Genomic DNA, 27080 nt, shown 5'->3' with positions numbered 1-27080 from the left:
ACTCCTAGACTTCGTAGCGTAGACCTACGGTCCTGTGAAGATAAATCAAATAGTAATAATTATTATGTATGTATGTATGTAATGTACCTACAGTATTTCCAAAAAACAGCGCTATGTAAGGTTTCGGTGCTTAGGTACAGTCGCCATCAGATATATCGGAGCGGCCAAGGTGTTCACAATATCTGAACACGCACTCTAACGCCTTGACAATAAAGGCGTGCTCAGATATTTGTGAGCACCTTGGCCGCTCCGATATATCTGATGGCGACTGTATTATAATTTTATTGTTATGACATGAAGTATGGTAAATAATTTTGATGGTATATGTTTTGATTATTTTTTATTAATAAAAATATTACTTATATAGAGGAAGGAAGAGAAACTGCCCAAATTCCACACGGGCTAAGCCTTGGCCACAGCGAGTATAATCACTAGGTACACCTAGCTTATAAAACAAAGTACCAAAGAGTGTATATATTATATGCTCGCGATAAAATCAAAATAGGTATTGTGATACAATTAATTGTATTATAAACGATTTTTTTTTCATGTATGTACCATGGACATTCCTCGATGGCACCAAGTTGCAACCGGAAAGCGATGATCACTCGGCAAATCAAGACTGTAGCAGCCACATCTAAGGAGATCATGAATACCTATTCAATAAATTTTTATTCTTTGCTGTTTGATATGTAATAATAAGTTTTTGGCAAAAATTTCATTTTTGGTACAAGCTTTTATCGTCGACTGTACTTTTTTCCACAGGCAACTAATACTCATCGAGACAATTCTAAAAACCCCAAACACAATTAGGTTTCGTTGTTTTATCACAGAGTTCCTATGGCCACCTCCGGTCTCCATCATCAGATCAGCTCTTTGCCTCTCTATCACTCTTATGATTATTTGCGCGAAAGAGAGGTACTTATATGATTATTTGGCATGGTTAGCGGTCCCCCTGACGCGTTCCACGTCTTTTAGGATGGTATTCCATCTATCCAATTTCTTTGCCCAATGTGTAAAGTCGGACCAAAAAAAGTCTGCAGCGGATTTGATAGCCCACGCAGTGCAAGTGTCATTTATACGGCATAATTTCAAAGAAGTTTGACGTTTAAAATAACACTTTCACTGCGTGGGCTATCAAATATGCTGCAGACTATTCTTGGTCTGACTTTCTATTGAGTCTCACATCAGACAGTGAGACGCAATGACATTGGACAAATAAATTGGATAGGACGGTGGAATACCACCCTTAGTCATTATCATTTATATAAGAACAATAAAATATACGAAGAGTTCTATTGTATTATTTCAGTAGTTAGTGCCTTTGGGTAATTTTAGGCAGGAAATAAGGAATATTACGGAACATTCTGCGTATGGGGCGTTACTCTCACTAACCCCAGGACCTACTGCGAAACACGAAAACCAACATTTCGGTTTCTGCCTCTCTATCACTCGATATCTGCTTCTCTGCATATCGACAGAGGCAATCACTCGATATCTGCTTCCCTGCATATCGACAGAGGCAATCACTCGATATCTGCTTCTCTTATCGACAGAGACAGATAACGAAATTTTGATTATCGCGTTTTGCGGTAAGCCATTTGTAAACAAGTCACCTGGATGCAAAGAGTAAAGTAAGTATGCATCAATATCATGGTGAAAAGTTGACATAAAACTGTTTAGCCCGCTCCACACTCGTGTGCGAATCGCAGCGCGAAGCCAAGATTCGCGCATGAGTGTGGAGTGGGCTTTTAAGGCATAGTTATGATGTAAATTAGTACTCTGTGCAAGCAGAGAAGATCAGTTGAACTCTAAATGAATGAATAAAAATGGTTATTATAGTTTGTCAAAGGACTGTCTCATTTCAAACATAGATAGAGAGAATCATGCTATCTTGGTCTTACACTAGTACTGACACCCAAAAGAAAAGGATGAGTATAGTTTTTTTGTTCTTATTTACTGACAAATTTGGTTTGACCAACTATAAATACGGTATTGTCATATATATTTCTATGAACTTCGTACGAAATAAAAAAGTATCTTAGTAATAAGTTACTTCTACACTCCATAATAATAAGTGGTAATGAGAGAAAAAACTATATAGTATCTTAATATTCATTATAAACCTACATGCTCATTATTGAATCATTTTTACAAGCAGTAACATCAATAGATGTCTCATTTAATATAATCCGACTAAATTACATTTCAGCAACACTTCCATATTTCACAAAATAAATCAAGACATTATCCAACCTATATAATCTTGACGTATATTATATCAAAGACGGCTGTACCTAATATAAACCGACCAAGTAACGAATTAGCTATACCATCATATTTAACAAACAAATTTATGACGTTTTGCAACCTTCTTATTTTGGCAAATATATTCCGACACAGGGGTGGTATTCCATCTGTCCAATCTTGGTCCAATGTGTATTTGCGTCTCACATTTTGCTTAATGAGAGAGTGAGACGCAATGCATATTGGACAAAGATCTTAAACAAGTAGAATACCACCCGAAGAGAAAAATAGGTTGTCAGGAGGCTCCGGGACGTGACCGGGCCGGGCCCGCACCGTGCCACGCCCGAGCCCCGGTGATCACGTGATGCTCTCCATAGAAAACGACGCTCCGGAAGCTCCGGCCCGGCCACGGCCCGGTCTAGCGTGAGTCATCCTTTATCCTTAACGAACCGCGCAAAAAAATTAAAGGCTTTAATTTCATGCTCAGAAAACCTTCATAACACTGAAACTTTAAAATTTTTTACGGGTCAAGAATCTCTCAGCATATTTCGGCATGATCCCTTTTTCAAAAGTTTATATAAAATAAATAATTTTTGAGATATTCGCGCCCTGTCAAATGAAAATTTTCTAATGGAAACATCGGACAAACATTTTTCGATGTTGCAATATCATACCAAACAAATCACTCAAATTTTTAATCAGATTCCATTTTAAACCCAACAAATAGTCAGCCCATGCTCTGATCGAAAAACTTTCTCCCATAAAAAACGCAACAATATCAAAGCATTTTTAAATTCAGTAACATTTCCCCCCAATTAAGAAAGCAATTAGAACATTTATAAGCCAAACCGGCCGCTCAATTTTCCAACAACAAAATTAACCAAGTGGTTCCCCTCGGTTACGGCAAGTTGTAACTAAAATCAGGGCTGAGGGTTTGAGGATGACGGAACTTTGGTCACTATTTACACAACGGTTGGTAGATTTGAAGCGAGTGAATTTTTGGAATGGCAACATCTGCTTTTACCCGTTTTTATTTTAGCCTTAGCGAGCGGTAACCCGGTTGCATTAAAAATCGGTGGAAAAATGTGACGGGGAACGCCAAGCATTTTTTGGCCAAGCGGTCAAAAATCGACCTTGTCCAACAGTAAGCTGCAAATAGGAATGAGTTCCATTTTGTCACATAAATGCCGTAGTCACGCGCGGTCCCGCAGTATTTGCACGAACGTACGCAAACACAAGTAGTACGAGGGGTAAACAGACACTATACGTTATACTAAGATCAAAAAGTCGGAAATCAAAGAAAAAGTTTTATTGCTCCTAACTCCTAACCTAAATATAGATAGGTACTTAATACATACTGACGTGCTCAAAATGTAATCTAAGCAAAGGTCTGTCTCAACCGTAACTCAAATTAAACACCCAACATATACCATTAAGACGACCACAGTAAACGGTCCCCTAGGACCTCAGCTGTGTCACCCCTGACAGATATACCTAACGCATCGCGGGCCGCGGTAAACAAGTGGCACCCCTGGCTGAAGGAACAGGCTGTACGTCTTAGCTAAAGGCCGCTACTTATTTATTTAAGGGTTACATTTAATTCGTGAGATACAATAAATTATATAATTTTACGGTTACCAGAGAGAGCCTAGTTCTAGAGGGCCTAGCCATGATCACAATTGTTGATAGAAAAAGCCAATGGAATTTTAAATAATGCATGGTTACGTGAATTTTCTTATAATATGTCAGTGTTGACACTATCAGTGACTCATGGTACAGGTACTAGACTCTCCAAAACAGCTCCGAAATATGTTATGCGCAATATTTATAAGAAAACCGTAACATAATATAATTCTAAGGTTATTTTTATTATGACTTAATATATTTTATTTAAGTATCTATTATAACTAAGGATCTAGCCAAGATGCCAATCGTACGCTAAAGAAAAGAAAAAAAATCGAGATCCGTCGGATGCTACGAAAAGTCACCTAACAATTTCCATACATTATTTAAGTTTCGATTGACGATTTGTTTTCTTTCAACGATTGTCATCTCTAGGATTCTCAACGTGTCTTAAATTGCAACTTTTTTTATTAGCCATAATAGTGTCTAGTCTGCTGGACAAAGGCCTCTTCTCTTGATTTTCACGACTCCCGTTGTTGAGCTTTTTCCGCAGCCAGATAATAATGAAGGTTAGATTAAATTGGTACTTAAACATGAGAACGTTGTAGAACAAAACTTATAAACTATTATTAAAATTAAGTATAAAAACTAAATAAAATAAAAAAAAACTAATAAAATAAATAAATAAAACTTACCCACCTACCTTAGGTACCCCAGATCTGTCCCCTGCAGATGCGGAAGGGTGCCCATAAGGCTGGCATCATTCCCAATTGGAACTAAGTAGGAATTGGAAAAGCTGCGTCGTATGCAAATATGAGTACATAATGAGACTGCAGTGCAGTGTATTGATTGTGGTTCACGGAAACCATAATAATAGGGGATCGCACGCCACCGCCGCCGCTACTCAACAATGCGCCTCCATTGCACCCGATTTACATGAAAGCTCTTTGGAAAATACATCGTAAAAATCGGTTTTTTTTTTCTGACAAATGGACGGCAAAGTGGACTTTGCCGGTTAAAAATATGTCGTGAACTGCGTAGTTTATGGTCAGTCAAAAATTAAAAAAGTTATTGGGACTGGAATGTTGCAAATTCTATTATTTTGCGTTTTTATTTCAATATTTTAAGATTTTGCGTTAGGCCCTTAAACACAGCGTTGTAACAAACAAAACAACCGTATAAGATAAAGTGACCATTGAAACTTTACATCTTTATTTTATTCTTGATTTATCTTGGGGAAATGGCCTCGTGTACCCCCAGCATAATATTCAAAAGTTGGTATCAGTACAAATTAATATTAATATTGTTTATGAAATGAATTCACGAATACGAAAAGTCTATGGTATTAACATTACGACTCGGATTTTGGTGCACGGTACATTTTTATGGCAAGCTTTATAATTTGGTCGTATTTCTAGTTTAATAATACAGTGTCTTAGACAAGCGAAACGTCGGGCCGAAGCTCAGGGCCGAAACTCGGGGCCGAAGGCCGTAGACTTTCAGTACTAGTAAGTTTTTTAACAAATAAATTTGGTGCTAAATAGGTACCTATAAATATGTTTATCTATATATGTATATTCTAACTTCGATTTCCGAACCGGTTTTCTACAGAGGAACTATCCATTTATAATGGTGACACTATGACCATCAGACAGGTTTGAACCATTCCAAAGCGCTTATCAAGGCCTTCAGCAAAAAGGCGTCCTCGAACGCCTTAGCGCTGTCTAGGAACCAACTGCGCAACTTGGTAAGGGTGCTTACCGGGCACTGCGGCCTAAATAAGCACATGCACACCATGGGGAAACGTGACATAGGGTGGTGCAGACTCTGCATGGAGGCAGAGGAGACGCCCTTACACATCCTCACAGAGTGCCCTTGCCTAATGCGTACTCGTGACCTAATCTTGGGCGGACACATATTACGCCCGGAGGAGGTAAAGTCTCTCGAAACCAAAAAGATCCTGCAGCTATTTGAAGTTGCAGGGTTGGATCGAGAGTTGTAGTAGGTGGCGATCACAATAGATCAGGAATGGTCGCAGTGATACATAGGCTTTGGAGCCGGGGTCCCTTTGTTTCCCATAAAGTTTTAAGTCATAATGTCTTGTTTGTCATATTATCGTTAGTCATAAAACTGAAACCGTTAACTTTTCAGGATTTTCCTAAGGTTATTCTATAGATAGGTTAGGTTAGGTTAGGTTTGTTTTATGGCAATCCTGAAATGTTACGCGTTTCTGAGAAAAACCAATTATGACTAACGAAAATTCGGACAAACAATACATTATGACTTAAAACTATTTGGGAAACAATAGAGACCCTTTGGAGCCTTATATAGCCCCTAATAAAGAAGAAGAAGAAGAATGACCATCAGACAAAATAATTGATCCCCCCCCCCCTAAAATACCTACTTATTCCCCCCCTATCCATCGCCATCCCTATCCCTCACGATCATTTCTCACGTAACCCCCGTCAACGTCAATCTTTGCTAATGGTCCGACTGTTCATTCCATTCTTCGGGTCACTCACTCACTCATTCATTCATTCGGTCATTTAATTATTCACCGATAATGGACCGAACTGCACGCTTTATGAAAAAGCAATTAGTTTGTGACACATCAATTGCGATAATTAACATGTTTCAAAATTTACGGAATCAAAATGGATTTTGATTGAAATTCAAATGGAATATTCAAATTGAAGAATCAAGTAAAGTGGATTAAAATTATGTCTCAATTTAACAACTTATTTTATAATTAATGTGTTTAGAGTATTTTTGATAACAGCTTTGAGTTTGTTATAAAAGCTCGTGAAGTACAGACGAAATACGAAATAACTTAAAAAAACACCTATTTCAAAGTGTCATAAATAAAATTATCCCTTTTATATGCGCTTGCAACTGATATCTCACAAGTGGACAATCCTCAAATGAACCATTATCAGAACTTGGTTTTGATAATGGGATCCACGAATTTTATCAAAATGAAAGGCTCTATCATACCTGTCTCCACTCTGGATATAGTTATAATATCTACTATACTACATATATACACATATCCGCGCGTAGTTACGCTCCGTTGTCTCCGCCAGCTGCGTTCATTTTTCAGTAAACATTTTCAGGTGAAACCGTGTGCCTATCCTACCGTTTACTCGAAAATAAATAAACGACCAATAGAGCGCCATTCGGACCCTAAAAGTCTGACATTGACTAATTACTGATATTATTTCATATTTCATATTTATTTGTTTCGTAAATGCACGGATACATTACACGTCATAACATTTTAAAGATAAGATTTCCACCATTGACAATGGGCAAAAGGAAAACATTCAAATCATACAATGTCAGATTAAATAGAATAATAAATAACAATAAATTTAAAATTTTTACTAAAGCAGGTAAATTCAAATTAAATGTCACAGAATTCGCGAATATCATAAAATGCATTATTAATTAACCATTTCTTTAATTTCCTCTTAAATAAGTTATTATTTTCTACGTTTTGTATGTGATTTGGGATGGCATTGTAGATTTTGGGACCGATTACATAGCTGCTTTTGGTGGACTTAGTTAGTCTGCATTTGGTTGTAGCCAGTTATTAAAAGTTTAATTACTTTAAATCATTCAGTCCCATTGCTAGACACAGACACCCTCTCCTACGCGAGAGGCTTGGGCTTGAGAGGATGTATGCAGCAGGTTTCACGATTTTTCCTTTACCGAAAGCCTAGTGGCAAATATCCAATGATATTCCGTACATAAGTTCCGAAACGTCATTGGTTCAAGCCAGGATTTGAACATGCGACCACCGGATTGAAAGTCGGACGTCAGAGGGTCTACCGCGAACCACGTTCGACGTGTTGCCTCTCTGTCGCACTTGTAAATTAGTACGTAAGTGTGACAGGAAGGCAACACGTCGAACTTGGTTCGCGGTAGGCCCTCAGATCCACCCAGCCAACACCGCTTTTACGATAGAGACTAGCGAGGTATTACCCAGCGATAAACGAGAAAATAAACGAGCAAACTTACTTTTTAATACTACTAATAGCCTAGACGTGCCTTGGCTATACACCGACGCGACGTAGGACTGAAATAGATCGCCCAAGGATACAGGAATAATTCTATTGCTTCCCGGTTGGACGAGGATTCTTTTTAATTATCTATTTTAAGAACCATAATTCAGCAGTTCCAAAATAACGTTTTTTGCGTGATTTCTGTATAAAACAAAGTTTTACCATCAATTAAGCGCAAATAAACATTTGAGAGTAGATAGATGCGCACATGTTTAGATATGTAGTAATAGTGTGTGATTACTTAATATAACGAAATTGTTTATTATATGGAAAGCGAAACACCTTAAAAAGAGGTATTTTTTGGCTTATTTATAATTGTTATTTGTTTTATAATGGGGCAAAGTCGTTCTACTCCGTGCTAATATTGATAACCAAGCTAGTGAAGGATCCTAAATCGTAGAAGTGAAATTACTTTGCCCCTTTGTGGATAAAATGCTACTTATGTGTTTTCAATGAATAGCGTGCGCATTTTTGAACTGCCGAGGTGAAAAATTAATTACGAGTAGGTACTCAGTTCACGTCAGTCAGTACCTATAGGTACTTATAGCCTCGTGCCGCCCACCATACAAAATTATAGCCAAGGAAGTTAGAATCGTATTGTATTTTCAATTAGGTTGAATTTCATTTGTTCGATAAATTTTCGAGACAAATGAAATGCTATCTACTTTGTTTTTAATTAAGGACATTCCATCGAAACTAAGTGTACATCCTAATGTACATTGGGCGGCACGAGGATAGAGTTGATATGATTTCCAAGAATATTTCAAAAACAATTATCCGAGAGCGATTCAACTTTTACCGTTTCGCCGGGTAGTTTTAATTGTCCCGGCGAAGTTAGGAGACGTGGAAGTCGCGTCCTTAGAGTTTGCAGCCGTAATCAATACTTCCATTCTACAACAACCATGGCTACTGAGATTATTTAAATTGACTCAATTAATGCTTCAGTTCAGAAACTGCTACTAAAACTGGCATAATACCTGACCTATGTTTCAACTGCTGGTCGTATAGGGGGTACTTACTGCTTTTGATTGAACACTAATAATGCATTAAATACTAGGCACTTAGAAATTAAATTAATATTAAATAAACTATCTTGTAACTAAATTGATAAGTCTGCCATTTCCGCCTAAGTCACAATTTCAACTTTTATTTTTGTCTGGTATTTTTTGTTCAGTATTTTTCTAATTAAACAGTGTTATTTCAGTATCTTATCCGAACGTACCTACTCGTAGCAATTATTAGGGTATTTACTCCAAACTTTCCAAAGTTTACAGTATACCTACCTATATATAAGTAGTACTTATATACATCGTCTCGTCACAGGTTAACACTAAACTTAAACAATAAGGGCAGTGATTATGTGTTTACAGCCACTTACTCGATGGGAGGATTACGCCAAACCGGGGGTGTAAGTACTGGAGGGTATTCGCTAAGCTCCTAGCTAGGTACATTGTACCAGCACAAGTTGTAACCTATTTCATTTCAATTCATTTCATTTCTTAAAAGGATAGTGGACGACTGCATCTCCATACAGACGTAGTCCCCATTTTCCTTCCTGCAAATTTACTTTATGGAAAACATTTCTACATACTGCTAATATGTCATATCCGTGACATTTTAAAGTTCGAATCAGGCCGATAATTTATTGAACATTGAACATCGATATGCCCCTTCGTTTGTCTTTTTGATATTTTGATTACTATGTAATGGTTAATCATGAAGTCGCCTAAAGTATGTTCTATAATGTCAATATCCAGAGAGGAAAATGGGGGCTATGTTTGTATGGAGAAGCGATCTCCTGTTGTCTTAAGAGCAGTCAGTGTGGAGCTATATCAGTGACCTTGGCCCAGCTATAATTAAGAGCCGCCGTTACTTTTAAGGGCGCTCTGATAGTCGGGTTGCGCTTCATCGAGCCCGCTTCAAACTGGCCGTGCAACATTCCCTTTAGCACGAGATTCGGGGACTTTGTGTTTAACCAGTGTATTGACCATGTGTACATAATTTTGAGCAACTGGTCCACTTAATTTACTTCAGGTGCTGACTGAAAAATTCCCCAGACATTTGCGGAAAAATACTTTTTTTTTTCATAAAAATAATGCTTTCATACTTACTATTTCCTGCCTCATCTTCCATGAAAGCCAAAAATTTGTTTGAACAATTAAAATTTATAACATGAGGATACAGTAAACCACACAGTGTGTAGCCTCTTTATGCTCAGTAGTGATAGTTTATTAACCCCCGGCGCAAAAATAAGGGTGTTAAACGTTTAACGACAATGTCTGTCATGGCTTCGTAGCTCTCAAACGGATGTACCGATTTCGATGCGGTTTTTTTATGTCAAAGAGTTTCGTCCTTGCGATAGTTCTTAGCTATGTTTAGTAAAAAACAATCCAGTAGTTTGAAGACTATCAGCACTGCACAGCAAAGTAATTTTTGCATACTATGGTTTTAACCTTTCGATTAACGTATGGTTATTTTTTATTTTTTATTTAATAGATATCCTAAGCCTTGGCTTCCTCCAAGCTATTGAAGCGTCTGGAATAACACCCCTGCCCTTTAAGCTAATGAGATGGGCATAAGGTTTCATGAACCAGCAGAATTTCAGATTAAAACTCTTTTATTATTTCATGTTTTTTTCTGGCACGATTATTTTTAGATAAGTACATAAAACGACCTAACTAAAACACTAACTTAAACCAAGTTGTCTCAGACTTTGCTATGACATAGTGCGGAAGTGACATCATAACCGTCAATTTTTTATGAAAATATGACATTATATAGCGGTATTTCCACACTTTGTCAAAGTCTACATAGTGTTAGCTTAGAAAAGTTCTCTATTTTTAGGGTTCCGTACCCAAAGGGTAAAACGGGACCCTATTACTAAGACTTCGCTGTCCGTCCGTCCGTCCGTCTGTCACCAGGCTGTATCTCACGAACCGTGATAGCTAGATAGTTGAAATTTTCACAGATGATGTATTTCTGTTGCCGCTATAGGTAACAACAAATACTAAAAACAGAGTAAAATAAAGATTTAAATGGGGCTTCCATACAACAAACATGATTTTTGACCAAAGTTAAGCAACGTCGGGAGTGGTCAGTACTTGGATGGGTGACCGTTTTTTTTTTCCTTTTTTTGTTTTTTTTTTTTGCATTATGGTACGGAACCCTTCGTGCGCGAGTCCGACTCGCACTTGCCCGGTTTTTTATTAAATGTGTCGGCAGAAGAGTTGAGCTGAACCCTAAATGGCTCAACAATTAACTGACTCTACGAGTCAGAATTACATCATCTCTGAAAATTTCAACTGTCTAGCTAACACGGTTCATGAGATACAACCTGGTAACAGACAAGACGGACAGTAGAGACTAAGACTCTTTTACTAAATAGAGTCCCGTTTTTACCCTTTGGGTACGGAACCCTAATATAAAACAAACAAGCACACCAAATATTTCGCTAAAAATCGTTAATTTACCTTGCCTTGCATAATTATTTACATAAATAAGAAAACAGTAAAATTCTCCCTGAACAAAAACAAAGAAAAAGCTGAAAAAGGCCAAAGGTCAATTGTAAATAAAAAACCGGGCAAGTGCGAGTCGGACTCGCGCACGAAGGGTTCCATACCATAATGCAAAAAAAAAAACAAAAAAAAAACGGTCACCCATCCAAGTACTGACCACTCCCGACGTTGCTTAACTTTGGTCAAACATCACGTTTATTGTATGGGAGCCCCATTTAAATCTTTAGATTATTCTGTTTTTAGTATTTGTTGTTATAGCGGCAACAGAAATACATCATCTGTGAAAATTTCAACGGTTCGTGAGATACAGCCTGGTGATAGACGGACGGACGGACGGACGGACGGACGGACGGACAGCGAAGTCTTAGTAATAGGGTTCCGTTTTACCCTTTGGGTACGGAACCCTAAAAATCATTGCCAACTCTATAAAAATAACTTAGATGAAAACAAGAAACCCTTTGCATTCATTTCTAATATCCCGAGATTATTCATGTTGCCAATTGAAAATGAACTTTGAATCTGAAACTGACGGTTTAAGTTCAATTACAGGTTAATACAACTTGCTAAATGGAAGGGTCGTACGATTATACGATTTAAAAGAGAATTAAGCCTTTTTTGATCGACGATGTTATCGGGTGGAAGGGCGAAGTTTTTGCCGGGTTTTTAAGAAAATTGGCTCCGAGATTGTTATTAAGGATCAGGCGGTGACACTACACACACAGACACCGTATTATGAAACGTTCACGTAGAGACAGAAGTACATATGCAATTTTACTTGTTAACTTGTGAACTGCAGTATTCAGATTTGTATCCAGGTTTTCTAGCAGTGGTTCGGTTCATACATTTCATTGTGTTGAAAGTTTAGTTATTTACAGCAATAACCCATATTTAGCCATATAATGCAATTGTTATATGAAATTATAAGGGTTCCGTACCCAAAAGGTAAAAACGGGACCGTATTACTAAGATTTCACTGTCCATCTGTCTGTCACCAGGCTTATCTCATGAACCGTGATAGCTAGGCCGCTGAAATTTTTACAGATGATGTATTATTACTGTTGCTGCTACAACAACAAATACTAAAACCAGAATAAAATAAATATTTAAGAATTTATATATTTATATTTTTGGTCGCGAGTCCAATTTGCACTTGGCCGGTTTTAATACCAGGCCATAGACGCAGTTGAAAATTGAAACAAGCGGACGTGCTCCCATACCTATAGTTAATTAGTCTGAGAGCCCATGAGGGGATGCTGCCAGTTGTTTTATATGAAACTGCGTTATCAATGGTGCAATACATTGAATATAAGGGTTGATAGTTGATGCTCCATCTGGTAGTTGAGGTATCTGTGGCTAAGAGGAGGTCGAGGTAACTCTGCTAGTTGTTGGAAGGCCTCGAAATTGCTTCGTAAATGTGGTTAGCCCGTCATAAGCTTCATAACGGGGTACCTGGTTTGATTACAATTTACAAGATGGTGGTTTAATATGACTATGGATTTTAAATTTCAAGTTTAAACATGAATTATTTCGTTTTTACAAGGATTGTATTATACACATGTGCACACTCGTTTCGTTATTAGAGGGTGTGTATATAGTAATTAATGTGGGTATGTGTGTGTATACAGTTGACAACTTTATGTTGTGGTGTGGCATACAATGTGCATTAATTCAGTATTATTAAATTGAATTAATTGGATGTACCTAGTTTAGCAAAAACGGTCCATTCTTATAAATTTAGCATTTAAATTGTACTAAGTTTTTGACAAAAAGTTAAAACTATAAATGTAATGTAGTGACAGTTTTGTAGGTTATCCTTTCTCTAAATTACGTACATAAGAGGATTGTTATTAATTAAGGGCCTATTTATGAACACCATAAATCTGATATCTGATATATTCACTCGTATTTTCTGATATATTTTTCTGATATCTGGTCAGTCCCATACTTGTAGCTCTTGCTATATTTCCGTTTTTATTTAGTAATTTGATCATAACTACCAGCTCCAAGAAAGTAAAAATACAACAAAAATAACTGATAAACTCCCTTATGAACTCCAAAGTATGCGGGGCCCTCTCGACCGTACCAACAAAAGTGCTCCAACAATCTTCCCAACGATTTATATATCAATTTATCGCGCGACAAATTGGTGATACAATCTACTTTCAGAAAGTGCGTTTGTAATAGCGTGACTCCAATTTTTTAAGGATGTCTCCTGTCGGGTATTGAATCTAGTCATGGTCTGTAAGGAAATTCCATTTTTAGGCGTAATATTGTCACGAATTTTGATCATTATCATTAAAGATAATAATGTAATATATCAGTTACTTAGTGATTTTGCATTTTTCTATAACAAAATTTCGCAATGTAAGATTCTTATTTTTTTATTGAGCTCGAATTTTAACTCAAACTTCAAAATTATTAACTCAATGAGTTCGTAGTATAGATGTCCCATGTCCCTTTCCTCAGATAGGAAATCTAAACATGGTAACCCTAGTTAAAGACTATTGGTAATCTTTACCTAGTTGCTATAAGGTTGAAGTTTGGATAACTATGTCGAGCTTTGTATTAGATTCCACTTCCAATCGTGTAATCTTATTTCTGACCCCAGGGGTCGAAGTGGAAAAAACTTCGCTACTTTAATGTTGTTTGTTATTAGTTTTTTTGTTTTGGTGATACTTTTGTTTTACTAGCGGACAGATAAGGGAGAAGTTATACTTATTTCAGCTTATATAATTTATACGAAGGTTTGTATTATAATTTCATGCGCCATAATTAGTTACCTTTTTTCGCCGTTACACCAATCGTTACTTTTGTACTTACCTGAAACAATAGAGTTATTACAATTCAAACAATGCCAACAAAATGATACAGAAACTTAATGAAAAAATAAAACAGTTATGTTAGAATACTATACAGATTATTAGAATCAGAATATTCTAATTTAAGAATTTGTTATGGTTTTGACACGGCCTTGACCATCGTCTTGGTGATGACGATCAGTTGTATCAAAACAAAATCAAAATCTTAAGATGTTGATAATTATAAACCGTGTTTATCTTATTTAAATCTTGTAGAGTGCCACTAAAATGAAGGAGAGGATGAATTTTTGTTTAAACTTTTTTTAATACTCTTAATCAAATCTTGGACGGAGGCAAGTATTTTAATATAAAATAATTTTAATGTAATATACAGGGTGATTCAGGAGACGTGAGCAGGACTAACACTGCGCATTTCGTAAATTATTTGCAACTGTTTCCTATCAGTATTAGTGAGGTTAACGTTAATTTTCTAGTCGTGGTGAAAAAAAAAGTTATTAATTTATTTACGACATGGATGGTCACCCTAACATTAGATTACTAAACTATGGATATTCTGTGTCAAATTGAATGTCATCACTGTCATCACGGTCTGGTTACTTTTGAAAACTCGTATCTCACTCAGGTGTGACATTTTTTTTTCTTCGTAAAAGAGGTTTTATGTTTATTAATTAGGTCTTGTAGGGTGACCATGATTGTAGGGAATTAAATTTGTCCTCACCAAAAAGTAAAAAAATAGGAAAAAGTGTAGTTGTTTCACCTAAATACGACGGTGATCGATCAATTATCTGTTACTGAGTGTGCAGGATTAGTCCTGCTCACGTCTCATGAATCACCCTGTATATGTATCTACAATAGCAATCATCATGCTACGAATTATAAAATAAACCAAATATGTAGTAAAATAATTAACTCTAAAACCGAACTGAAAACTACAAAACAAAATTAATTAACATAAGCATCCACCATGTACAATTGTACACTCATTGACAATACCACAAGGTCTAACATTTAACACAAATGAAAATAAACTCTAAACACAGTGTATCAAAATCTGATTTGCTACAGTTAATGGTTTGTTTTCAAAAATATTAATACATTGCAGACTCCACCTGAACAAATTGTAATTGTTTTCAGGCTATAGAAATAAAATAACAACGAAAAGTTTTAACTACATTTTGTGAGAAGTTTTCATCGGCTATTTTGTGGAAATTGTGGTTCGAAAATGTCTGGACCAATATTTCATTTGTAATGAGGTACTTTATCTACAGTGTAAAGCGTTCCCTTGTAAATAAAAATTGTCCCCAAATAAAACTTACTTTCTTTAACGAGGTCATGTATCTACTTAATTACGATAAAAGTCTCATGGTGCGAACTTATTGACGACGTATGTATAAAAATTGTAGGTGGAAATTTCTTAAGGCTGATGAGGAAGTGGCACTACTTTTCGTGTTGGCAACATCGGGTTTCTACCAGTATAGGAATGAGGATAAGAATCTAGTTGTCTAATTATGGATACGATACAGTTCCGAAACGCCTGGTTTATTATTGATAATCCATCTTCCGAATTGAGGAAAGATAAATAGCACACACTGAATACCACGGGAGTTGGAAGGGGTAGACCTGGGCATTCTCTGATCAGGGGGCCGATTTTTGAATTTCGATCGTTCGATTTCGTCACTCGAAAATCGATGGAAAACGGCGAAATGCTAATTTTGAGATACGAGCGATTAAAATTTGGAATCTAGTGGTATTGAACACTCGATTTCAATTCTATTCGTAGAATTTAAATGCCTGGTAGTGGAGATATTAATTAACGAAATACACGAAATCGAATGGTCGAATTTCAAAAATCGGCCCCCAGATCGGGGAAATGCTGAAGAAAGGCCTATGCTAGGCTATTGACCTATCAAGAGCACCCTAAACCGACAAGCATGACGATGATGAAAGTGAAGGAACTAGGAAGCGAAAGAGGTATGTCAGGATCGTAGCAAGTGGAAATCCGTAGTCTCTTCCTACCCCTCCGGGAAATAGGCGTGATTATAATTATGTATGTATGAATACCACGCGGGCGGAGCCACGGGCAAAGCTAGTTTATAAAACAGAATAAGTTTATTTTCTCAATTCAGAGTTATCGCAGTCGTCTCTCAGCAAAGAAGACCCTGACTGGTCACATTTAACACCTGTAGACATTTTAGTGTTAAACGTTTTCGTGAACTGACAAGATGCGTGTATTAGTGCTGTTCATGTGCGCCTGGGCATGCCAGGGGAGGGAGTTCGTGGATAAAATGGGTAAGTTTAAAAGTAGCAGATCAGGCGGCCTAGCCAAGGTGACAACGAACCGCTTTGTGTCTCTCTATCACTCTTTCATATTAGTGCAACAGTGACAGTTGCGTTTAGTTTGTTGGCAGTTTGGAAGTAAATGCGTTATCGGAGTGTTTGGCAAGGCCGGAGCATGCAATATTCATGGAGTCCCCCAGGGATCGATCACAGGCCCGTTTCTATATAGGTTTAAAGTGGCTTCTTAAGGGCTTTATTTTTATTTATTACTATTATTAATACAAGAAATAACCTTACGATCTAATTCAGTTCCCTGCAAAACTGTTTACACAGTTTGTCTGCAGGTGCGAGTCTCTGATATAATTACTTACATACGTAAACAATGTAAAATATTATAAAAACTAACATCATACACTTAACTAATATAATCAGATATACCTTACTTTACTTGGGTGACATTTGCAGGCACAGGCATGCAATTGTCACCCAAGCATTTTCAATAGGTGCTGCTTTACTGCTGTTTTAAATCTAGTTTTATTGGGCTCGAGCCTGATATTTTGTGGAAGACTGTTTAAGAAATATGGCAAACTTTTTTTTTTAAGAGACCTTTGAGACAGCGCGTGTAGGTTTCAAGTAGCCCCAGCACAATTTTATGAAAAAGTTACATTACCTACTTCAGAAACGAATTACAATTATAATGCTAATTTATTTCCCTAGTTGGCCTAGTTTATTCGTAAATTTAATGTTTTACGTGACCTTGAGTTAATTTGACGTCTATATTTTTACTTTCCGATTGGACACACATATACGATAATATATTTTTGGACAGCAAGTATAATTGATACACTTACCCGTTCTTGTTAATCAATATACACTAATATTCAGGTACTTAGCTACCTATATTATTATAAAAGGAAAATGACTAATGATTACTGAATTATCTTTATTTTTGCGGACATGTCTCTTTCTTTATGTGCGTACCCAAAAAAAACAAAAGCTGTAAAAATATTACTCTGAAAAAAACATACTAGGAGGGACGACGAAAATTCCGCAAACAATTAATATAATATATATATATATATATATATATATATATATATATATATATATATATATATTATATATATATATTAGTATTAATTAATTATGGAAAAGCCTGCGATGAATAACAGATAATTAATGAAGCCATTAATGAGTTTCGTAACGACTTAAATAATTAGTGAGACGTTGTATGTTGGCAAAATTTGTGTTACACGCGATTATTTATTACTAGGATATAATTAAAGTCATGTGCAGAAACATATATTGTCTTTAAGAAAGTCATCTTTCTTGTGATATTTAAAACCTTTAGATAAAAAGATAAGAAACATAAAAGGCTTCTAAGGTAATCAGTATTAATAAAGCTTATATTCGGTAGAGTGTACTAATTATGTTGATAATACCTAATATGTACGTGACATTTTAGAACAAACATTACTACTACTACGGCGGTCACTTTTTTTTACGTATTTTAAAACAATACACGAGGAATACAACAAAAATTACACGTACTTATATATAAATAGAGGAAAAACAAGAAAATGGTCATATTGCTGCAAAGTGACAACTTCTAGACAAACATTATGTTTGGGTTTCGTCCGCATTTGTTCGTGACTCAATGACATTGCCGTTTTGTCTTTGTATTGCAGCCAAGTTTAAGGATTACTTTTCCTTAATCTGTACGGATATGATGGTCGTATTTGTCTGCGTGACAGCGTGATAAAACGGTGTCAGTCTCTTTCTATCCCACGGTGTTAAAAAGTGACAGTTATTTTATCACGTGGATAAAGATGGATAAAGCCATCCATAATACGCCGACTGGTTAGCAATATTTCAAATTGTTTTCCTTTTATTACTTCCGAAAATATGCATCCCTCCATCGTTTCTTCCGATTCACTGTATTTTTATTATAATTGTCATTAATTCGACAACCGTTCTGGCCTAGTGGGTAGTGACACTAGTGACCCTGCCTATGAAGCCGATGGTCCCGGGTTCGAATCCTGGTAAGGGCATTTATTTGTATGATGATACAGATATTTGTTCCTGAGTCATGGTTGTTTTCTATGTATTTACGTATTTATATATTATATATATCGTTGTCTGCGTACTCACAACACAAGCTTTCTTGAGCTTACCGTGGGACTCAGTCAATTTGTGTAAAAATGTCCTGTAATATTTATTTATTTATTATTTATTTATTTATTTATAATCCGGTACTTCCCAACTAGAGATGGGTAGGGGTGAGTAAATACTGAGTATTTACTCGGTATTTACTCAAAGCACCCGATAAATACCCGTATTTACTCATTTAGGTGGGTAAAAACGATTGCTTATAAAATATTCAAAAAGTGAGATTAAAGAACAAAATTGTCTTTTGTTGAAGAGTGCTAACGTGTATTAACAATATCTATAAAATAAAAAGCATAGAGGACGCTTAATTTAGGAAAAAAAGGTAATTATTAGTGAGAGGAAAATTTTGTTAACAATTATGTTTTAAATAAGAAGGTATTTACTTTAAAAATATGAGTACTTAAATTCTACCGATGTTCTAGATAAGTGCATGTCGCGCAAAAGTGCGTGTTTACGCGGCACTTACGACCTTTTATTAAGGGTTTTTTAAAGAAAACTCAAAAATGGCTCAACCGATGATGTTCAAAATATTGCTTTTTGTACTCTATTATGCGGCTAATCTCCCGATATGTTTTCATATTTTTTCTGAACTTTGGTTCTAAAGTTATAGAGAGGGAAACATTATTTTGGCCTTTCGAAAGGGTTTTTTTCCAAAAATATTCAATTTATCCAAAAATGTTCTTAGAAACATTCCAGTTATTTTTAAAGACCCATTTAATGATGTGCAAAATGTTGGTGGTTTCTGAGATTTTTTTTTGTGACAATTAGTTACATGTATGGAGTGCCCCTCTTAAAAATACATTTCTTACAATTTTGAGTACGTAATCCAGTAGCGGCTTACAAAATATACCTATATTTCAAATTTTTATGCCCCTTTCAGCACTCTAAATAGTTTATACCCACCAATTTGGGTATAAACGAGTAAATACGGGTAAATTGAGTAAATACTGAGTATTTACTCGGTATTTATCCGTGAGTATTTACTCACTACCCATCTCTATTCCCAACATTCGTTTCGCGCCTTCGCACTCCATTTTTCAAATTTTTGTTTGTTTTCCGCAGACAACTTTACAATGAAATTACCGCGAGCATTGCCAGTGTGGCTCTTTTGTGCAAACATCAATTTAACTGCTCTTTGGTAGTCCTTATATCATTGCAATAGGGTTTAGAAAAGGACAATAAATTGTACCCGCGAGTACTAATTGTGCCGTCGCCATAAGTTTACACAGGGACAAGTTGTGAAGCAGCCAATTATGACAACTTTGTTTCTTGTCATACATGCAAGACCACAATACAGTTTTTGAGTTTCCTGTCAAGTTAAATTATTACGGTTAAACATTTTTTAGTCACTTCATCAGTCGGATCAGTTCGTATTGTCTGTCTGTCGCTTGTCATTAACTTATCATGATTTTCCTTTATTATCTTATTTCTTTTTTGAGTCCACTATTATATATAATTTCATTAGTTTGTTGCTGTAGTATAAAAAAAAATTATACAATACATAAAACTCAACATTTTGACTCCACTGGGCCGGGTGAAACGTTAAGTCTCGCAAAAAATAATGCCTAATTAAGTGTCGAACAAAATGTCGACCTAACGGATCCTATCCGGAAGCGGGCTCTAAGCTGCGAAACAGTAACTGAGGACCGAACAGGGCGGGGCTAAAAGTGTGAGTACCTAATAAGGTAAACGTACTGGTGCTCGACGCGATCATAGTACCTACCATCTTGAAACTTAAGTCATTGTCAATAGAGGTGACAGCAAGGTGTCATCTATTGGCTAGTACGTTTACTTTATGTTTTTTTTACAGACCGTTACCTCATCGCCTGCCACACCACCGACTTCACATGCTTCAAACGCCAATACACGGCGCTCAGAGACAACGTCATTTTGGGCAATGTGAAACTGGCCATCGACAATTTTGAGCCCTTCTCCGTACAATACGGGTCGGACTGCGTCAGGATTGAAGGATGGACTGAGAGCGAACTTATTGGGATTGGGTAAGTAAGCAAGCAGCTATGGAAACTAGTTTTTGCTAGTAATAAGAGGGTAAAGAGGTGTTTTAGTTTCTTCTGGATTAAGCCCTTGAAATAATCTTATAAGATTAATATATAATAAAAGAAAATATACCTATACTACAACAAATAAATGATTAATCTTAAAATATAACAATAAACCGGCCCTCGCGGCATGATACAAAAGACACTGGCAGCATTACCTTGAATTCATTGAGTGAGGAAAAGAGCCAGGTCCTAGGTTTGCAAGAATCTAAATTCTCCTGACCTTTAAACTACTTAGAAGCATTTTCTAAAAGTATTTTAGAAAAAATCTTGATTAATTGTTGCAACCTTGTTTTAATTCGGCAAAATATCTTGATAATATGGTGAATCCTTGTTTATAAATTTTATAACAGATTGTCTTGAAATGATTCCAGAATGGACGGCAGCAGCAAGGAGCTGACCCTGGCTTTGGAACTGCCCGTGTATATGAAACAAGTGAAGAACGTCACGAACTGCTCGAAGCCCGCGCTAGGTTAGTCCCTATATGTCTTAATTTATAAGTAAATTGTGGGTATTTTAATATCCCAACTGTCTTCCAAAAACGCTAAATCTGTATAGGTAAGTAAACGCTAATAACTAATTATTACCCACTTAATGTGAGGCGCTTATCTTCAAACTCGGGGAAATCAATCTGCCAGATTATGCGATTTTGGTATTAAGAAAAGGTAGATATTTGCTGAGACGGTCGAAAGGATTTACACGAGTTTGAAGTTAAGCGTCACATGTGACAATGCTCATACATATCGCATTGCCCTCTATGGAACAACTTTACCATGATATTATGAATCTTAAATCGCATGACACGGTCCCAAATCTCCCTCTAACGTAGCCAGTCTAAAAGTTGTCATTTAGCAACAAGTGACGACGCTTCTCAACCCCGGGTCGCTCGTTATTCGTAAAAATGATGTTAAATGTTGCCATAAACTCGTTTTACAACGTCGAGCGAGAGTTGGACGTTTATTTATGAATGAAACTTCAACTTAAAAATTTTTTTTCAAGCTTTCTTTGATGTAGATTGTTTTGTTCAGAGTTCTGAAATGTTTTATAGTTACTCTACTTTAGTTATTCAATTACAGTAATGTCGTTCGAATGATCGAATACAGGTCTAATTTCAATATAAACAGATAGAGATTATTATTAGATGTATATTATTATTCATAGTAAGTATATATTCACTTCACACATATATTCATTCACTTAATAAACATTCGTGCTTATTGTGACTGTCAAAACACAAATAAAAATAAAATCATGAAAGCTAAGGAATGCATTCCTACCCCACATGAATATTAGTACTATGATATTGATAGTACCTATTTTTAGGGTTCCGTCCGTACCCAAAGGGTAAAACGGGACCCTATTACTAAGACTCTACTGTCCGTCCGTCCGTCCGTCCGTCTGTCACCAGGCTGTATCTCACGAACCGTGATAGCTAGACAGTTGAAATTTTCACAGATGATGTATTTCTGTTGCCGCTATAACAACAAATACTAAAAACAGAATAAAATAAAGATTTAAGTGGGGCTCCCATACAACAAACGTGATTTTTGACCGAAGTTAAGCAACGTCGGGCGGGGTCAGTACAGTACTTGGATGGGTGACCGTTTTTTTTTGCCTTTTTTGCATTATGGTACGGAACCCTTCGTGCGCGAGTCCGACTCGCACTTGCCCGGTTTTTTTTCTCTAGTCTATTAGTGTGTCCCACTGCTGGGCAAAGGCCTCCCCTCTTTCGCGCCACTTGTCTCTGTCGAATGCACACCTACTTATTAAAAAACATTATGTATTCTCTCTTTCCAGAATTTACAAACAATGATCAGTACTCACACACTCTCATGGAGTTTAATGGTAATGGTAAGTCAAGCCCAGATCTTAGAATTAGTCATTTCATGACGTGGCCTAGAATTAGTCATTTCATGATATGATTATATCGATTTCTGAATACATTTTCATCATCATCATTTCAGGCTATATACGTCCCACTGCTGAGCACAGGCCTCCTCTCATGCGCGAGAGGGCTTGGGCTATAGTCCCCACGCTAGCCCAATGCGGATTGGGGACTTCACATACACCTTTGAATTTCTTCGCAGATGTATGCAGGTTTCCTCACGATGTTTTCCTTCACCGAAAAGCTAGTGGTAAATATCAAATGATATTTCGTACATAAGTTCCGAAAAACTCATTGGTACGAGCCAGGATTTGAACCCGCGACCTCCGGATTGAAAGTCAGACGTCATATCCACTCGGCCACCACTGCTTGCCACTGCCATTTCTGAATACGTTTCAAGGTAAAATAATAGTTTCAATGAAAATATTAAGACGAAATGCTAAAAGTAAATCATTCAACCTAATCTACCGGTACCTATCTAATAGTGTTTAATGTAGGACTTAATACGGTTAAATGTCAGGGGACTCTGCTCGGCTGAGTGGACCCCAGCCCGGCCCATCGACGGCTTGTTCAAGGCTACATAATCTTTGAGGATGCCCTTTTAATATTGAGTACCTAGGTACTAGATACTCAGTACCTAGGTATATGCGCTAAAATATTTAAGAACAGAAATATTTTTACTATAGCCGAATCTTTTCTCCGTTTTTAAGGAAAATATTAAACGTACCAGAAACAAATTACTTAAATTACTTTTTGATAATAATAATACGGGACCAGAGAGACGCTGGTTCTATTCCAGCCCTGGGCACTGGAGGTTTGGTCACTGTTTCTACGTATATGACATTTATTTCAGTTTGTAAAATGCAACGATTTATGAAATAAATATTATTACGATTGATATCTAATGGCGTTATTCATAAACGCGCTATATGCCACAATTAGCTATTAATCATTTGTCTTAATCTGTCATCTCGACTTCTGTATTTGAAAGAAAGGGATAAAACATAAATTAACCAATTGAGGCTTGTGCCAATTGAGGAAAATTTTATGAATATAGGTGTTACTGTAATCATGCGTGTGTTTCAGCGACGATATCGGTAACGTTCCCCTTCACTCTGCTCAAGAAGAAAGGCGACATTTACCTCGTGTTAGACCAGGAACAAGTGGACGCTCTCGTGGACATCCCTGTGTATGTCTCTGAGGAATGGTTAGGTAATAATGTAACAGAAATTATTTTATGGTTTTTTATACTTGGGAATTTTGGTGTGCCTAAACAAATCAGATCCTCCCAAATGGGAAAACTCTTCACACAACCAGAGACCATGGTCACTAACTTGTTCTTCTTTAGATCCCGAGGCTGCAGAATTGAACCAGGCTTCTGACTGGGCGTACGACATCGTGCAACACGTCGAGGCCGCCAAGGACTTCGCTGTACCCTTCACCGGCAGACTCCGTACCGCATTTCAAAGAATACCTCTTAAAAGGTGGGCATTTTTCAGTTTTAAAATAATGTTAAAGCGCGTAAAATAGTCCCTTAAGCCGGGTACTCATTAGCGAGCTGTAACTGTAACCGTTGCATGTGCTGTAACCAAAAAACATAGTGTGTACGTGGTTCGCAAACCTGCTGCGAGCGGTACGCGAGCGGCTCGCAGCGAGCCGACGTTTACAACGTACTCATTTCTGAACCCGTAACGTTGCACGTAACTGTAACCGTTACTGTTGCCAAAAAACATAGTGTGTACGTGGCTGGCGAGCCTGCAACGAACGCTACACGAGCGGCTCGCAGCGATCCGACGGTTGTCGGTTTTTGCCGCGAACCAAAGGACGCTTGCACTGCGCTCGTGCTAGCCGCTGCGAACAGCTATATATCGAGTATTTCTTCGTCATGAGTGAATGGTCAGAGGATAAATTTATTTTGCTGATCGCCTACAGGGAAAATAGTGTACTATGTAGTACTAAGTATTCTATGGAACTACTTTCCCGATACATTCTATGAATCCTACATCTTCGTGGCCGTTTATGATCATCGAGTAGGCATCTAGTATGTATTCTGCACAAGCGAGAAATACTCGTCCGACATCGTGGAGTTACAAACCAAAACTGCGGAGAGATCCAGTTTGTCAGTGGCCTTCTCGTACACACTAGAATCTCGTTACTGTATCTGTTTGGTTACAGTTACAGCTCGCAAAATGAGTACGCTCGGTGAAAGCGTTCCGGCGATGTCGCGAGCTGAAACTGTAACATGCGTACACACTAGAACCTCGTTACTGTATCTGTTCGGTTACAGTTACAGCTCGCAAAATGAGTACGTTCGGTGAAAGCGTTCCGGCGACGTCGCGAGCCTAAACTGTAACACGCGTACACACTAGAACCTCGTTACTGTATCACGCATGTTCGGTTACAGCTCGCTAGTGAGTACCCGGCTTTACTATCCGTCCTGTGGCCGAAGGTTCGATGTAGGCCGAAACTAGAGCCAAACCAAATCTTCGGCTCCGACAATAAATAACTAAGCGAATGAAATCAAAGGTGGCAATCACCTGGGTACCTATAGCTAACGAGTAAATATACCCACCTGAAGATTACAATACAATACAATACAATAGTTATTTACGATACAAGTGCGGAAAAGAGGAAATTCGAAACGAGTGGCGATAAATTAAAACACGACCGAAGGGTGTGATTTAAATCGACACGAGTTGCGAATTACCTATTCGCACGTGTATCGTACAACGTTTTACAGTACATATGGCCTTTAAACTTTTGACATACACATGAAAAGTGCTATTTTACGCACTAGTGCGGGAAAATAGGGCCATATGTACTGTAAATAGTATTTATTTCACACCTCAATAAAAGAAAACAATAGGAAAGAAAACAGCAACACAAGCAGGGGTAAACAGCAGGCGGTCAAAAAGCGATCTCTTCCAGATAACCTTTAGGCTTAAGATTGTGAAGGTACATACCTAATCAATCATTCAATGTAGATTTGACTTTTAAATCGCTTTTAAAACATATTCAATGGGTGCTCTAAGATAAATATGCCTTCTGACAAAGTACCTAAGTGAAAGTGACTAAGTGACAAGAGATAAATGTAAGTATTATACGAGGATATCTGACCCTTCGGCTTAAGGCTCTAACTAATGCCAGCTTATTGACCTCAAGGACCCGCAGATTGATGTACGACTTAAGTTGAGGTATTCTGTGGCTTCTTTTGTATACAGGGATTAGAGGCACCAGTAACTTGTCTAAGATACGTAGTCTTAGCTGTTAGAATCGGATATTTATTTCCCTTCTGTAGGCTTAATAAATGCTTAAAAAATTGCTACAAAATATGTAGGTCCCTTCCTTTAATTTTGTACGTTTGTCATCTATTTTCGCAATAAAACTTATTTCAGATGTTCTTTTACAACTAATACCGAGATTATTATTACTCGGCAGCATATACCTTAAGTTATTTAAAAAATATCAGAGCAATTTTTCTTTCATCCCAATCCGCGCGTATAAGAATTAACAAAATCTAGGCACCACTTGTTTGTGATTTTACCTACTCCCCCATTATTTTGCAGATTTTGCTATGTAATATCCATTTCAGATCTTCAGACTGCGTTTCCACCTGAGATGAGCGAAGATGCGTAGCGAGGAATGTATGTTAAGAATCAATAGAAATGTCCACTTTAACTACGCTTAACGAGGACAGGTAAATGAAGTGATTATATTGTATCGCTATTACGCTACGCATCCTAGCACATTTCAGATGGAAACGCAGTCTAAAAGTGCTACTAAGTTTGTAGTGTTCGTTCACTATACGTCATTACATAACGAATACGGCAGAACCCCCTAGAGGCGGCAAGCAAACACTGCAGGTTGGCGCACGTTTGCCTTCCTCTCACTCCCTGCACTTCGTTAGCTACTACCATCGTAGCCCATCCAACGTGGTCCTTATTACTATGGCTTTAAGATCTATCTATGGATACTGTTATCGTCAATGCAGATAGCTGACAATGCGAGAATTTTATTGCTATGGCATAAGATCTAACAATAGTCAGCAATAGAGAGGCTGTTATAAGTAAAAAGGGGCAAGAAGCTTGTTGTGTTTGTGTAGTGTTTTGGTTTAACATATTACAGATAGTTCGTTTCTCCTTATGAGGAAATAAATAAAAAAAAATACAGACTATTTAACCAAAATCTAATTTTGTTTCAGACTGATGTTGCTGTACCCAGAAGAAGATTATTCAGATCTGCAGTTCGCATTCATAGACCCAATCGTTCTTCTTTAAAAATAAGGTTTAAAAATCCAGACTAACATAAAATCAAGTCAAAACAAAAGCCGAAGAAAAATACCCTAACATGTTGAGAAAGATTTTTGTGAGCAAATTATTCAGATGAAATTATGATTTTATTCGCACAAGTTATGATGGATG

General features: G+C 37.1%; 2 protein-coding genes across 2 annotated transcripts in view; one reads left to right on the top strand and one right to left on the bottom strand.

The window, feature by feature from the left end:
• The window catches only part of LOC134668152 (uncharacterized), a 358722-nt gene that overhangs the window by 99127 nt on the left and 232515 nt on the right, over positions 1 to 27080 (bottom strand). The gene's annotated exons all lie outside the window — the stretch shown is intronic.
• Positions 16458 to 26950, top strand: LOC134668276 (uncharacterized). Its single transcript, XM_063525757.1, has 7 exons — positions 16458 to 16557; positions 20525 to 20714; positions 21149 to 21246; positions 22572 to 22625; positions 23746 to 23846; positions 23977 to 24143; positions 26861 to 26950. Exons 1-7 carry the CDS (start codon positions 16491 to 16493, stop codon positions 26934 to 26936), a joined length of 753 nt encoding a protein of 250 aa, XP_063381827.1. The 5' UTR covers positions 16458 to 16490; the 3' UTR covers positions 26937 to 26950.

The sequence above is a fragment of the Cydia fagiglandana genome, chromosome 10, assembly GCF_963556715.1.
Source record: "Cydia fagiglandana chromosome 10, ilCydFagi1.1, whole genome shotgun sequence".
Taxonomy (NCBI): domain Eukaryota; kingdom Metazoa; phylum Arthropoda; class Insecta; order Lepidoptera; family Tortricidae; genus Cydia; species Cydia fagiglandana.
The sequence above is the reverse complement of the archived record's forward strand: the minus strand, read 5'-3'. Positions and strand labels throughout refer to the sequence as shown.

Coding starts and splice junctions, on each gene's coding strand:
- LOC134668276 (XM_063525757.1), top strand. CDS start 16,491: ATGCGTGTATTAGTGCTGTTCATGTGCGCCTGGGCATGCCAGGGGAGG. Junction 21,247..22,571: donor CTGCTCGAAGCCCGCGCTAG/GTTAGTCCCTAT, acceptor CTCTCTTTCCAG/AATTTACAAACAATGATCAG. Junction 22,626..23,745: donor CATGGAGTTTAATGGTAATG/GTAAGTCAAGCC, acceptor CGTGTGTTTCAG/CGACGATATCGGTAACGTTC.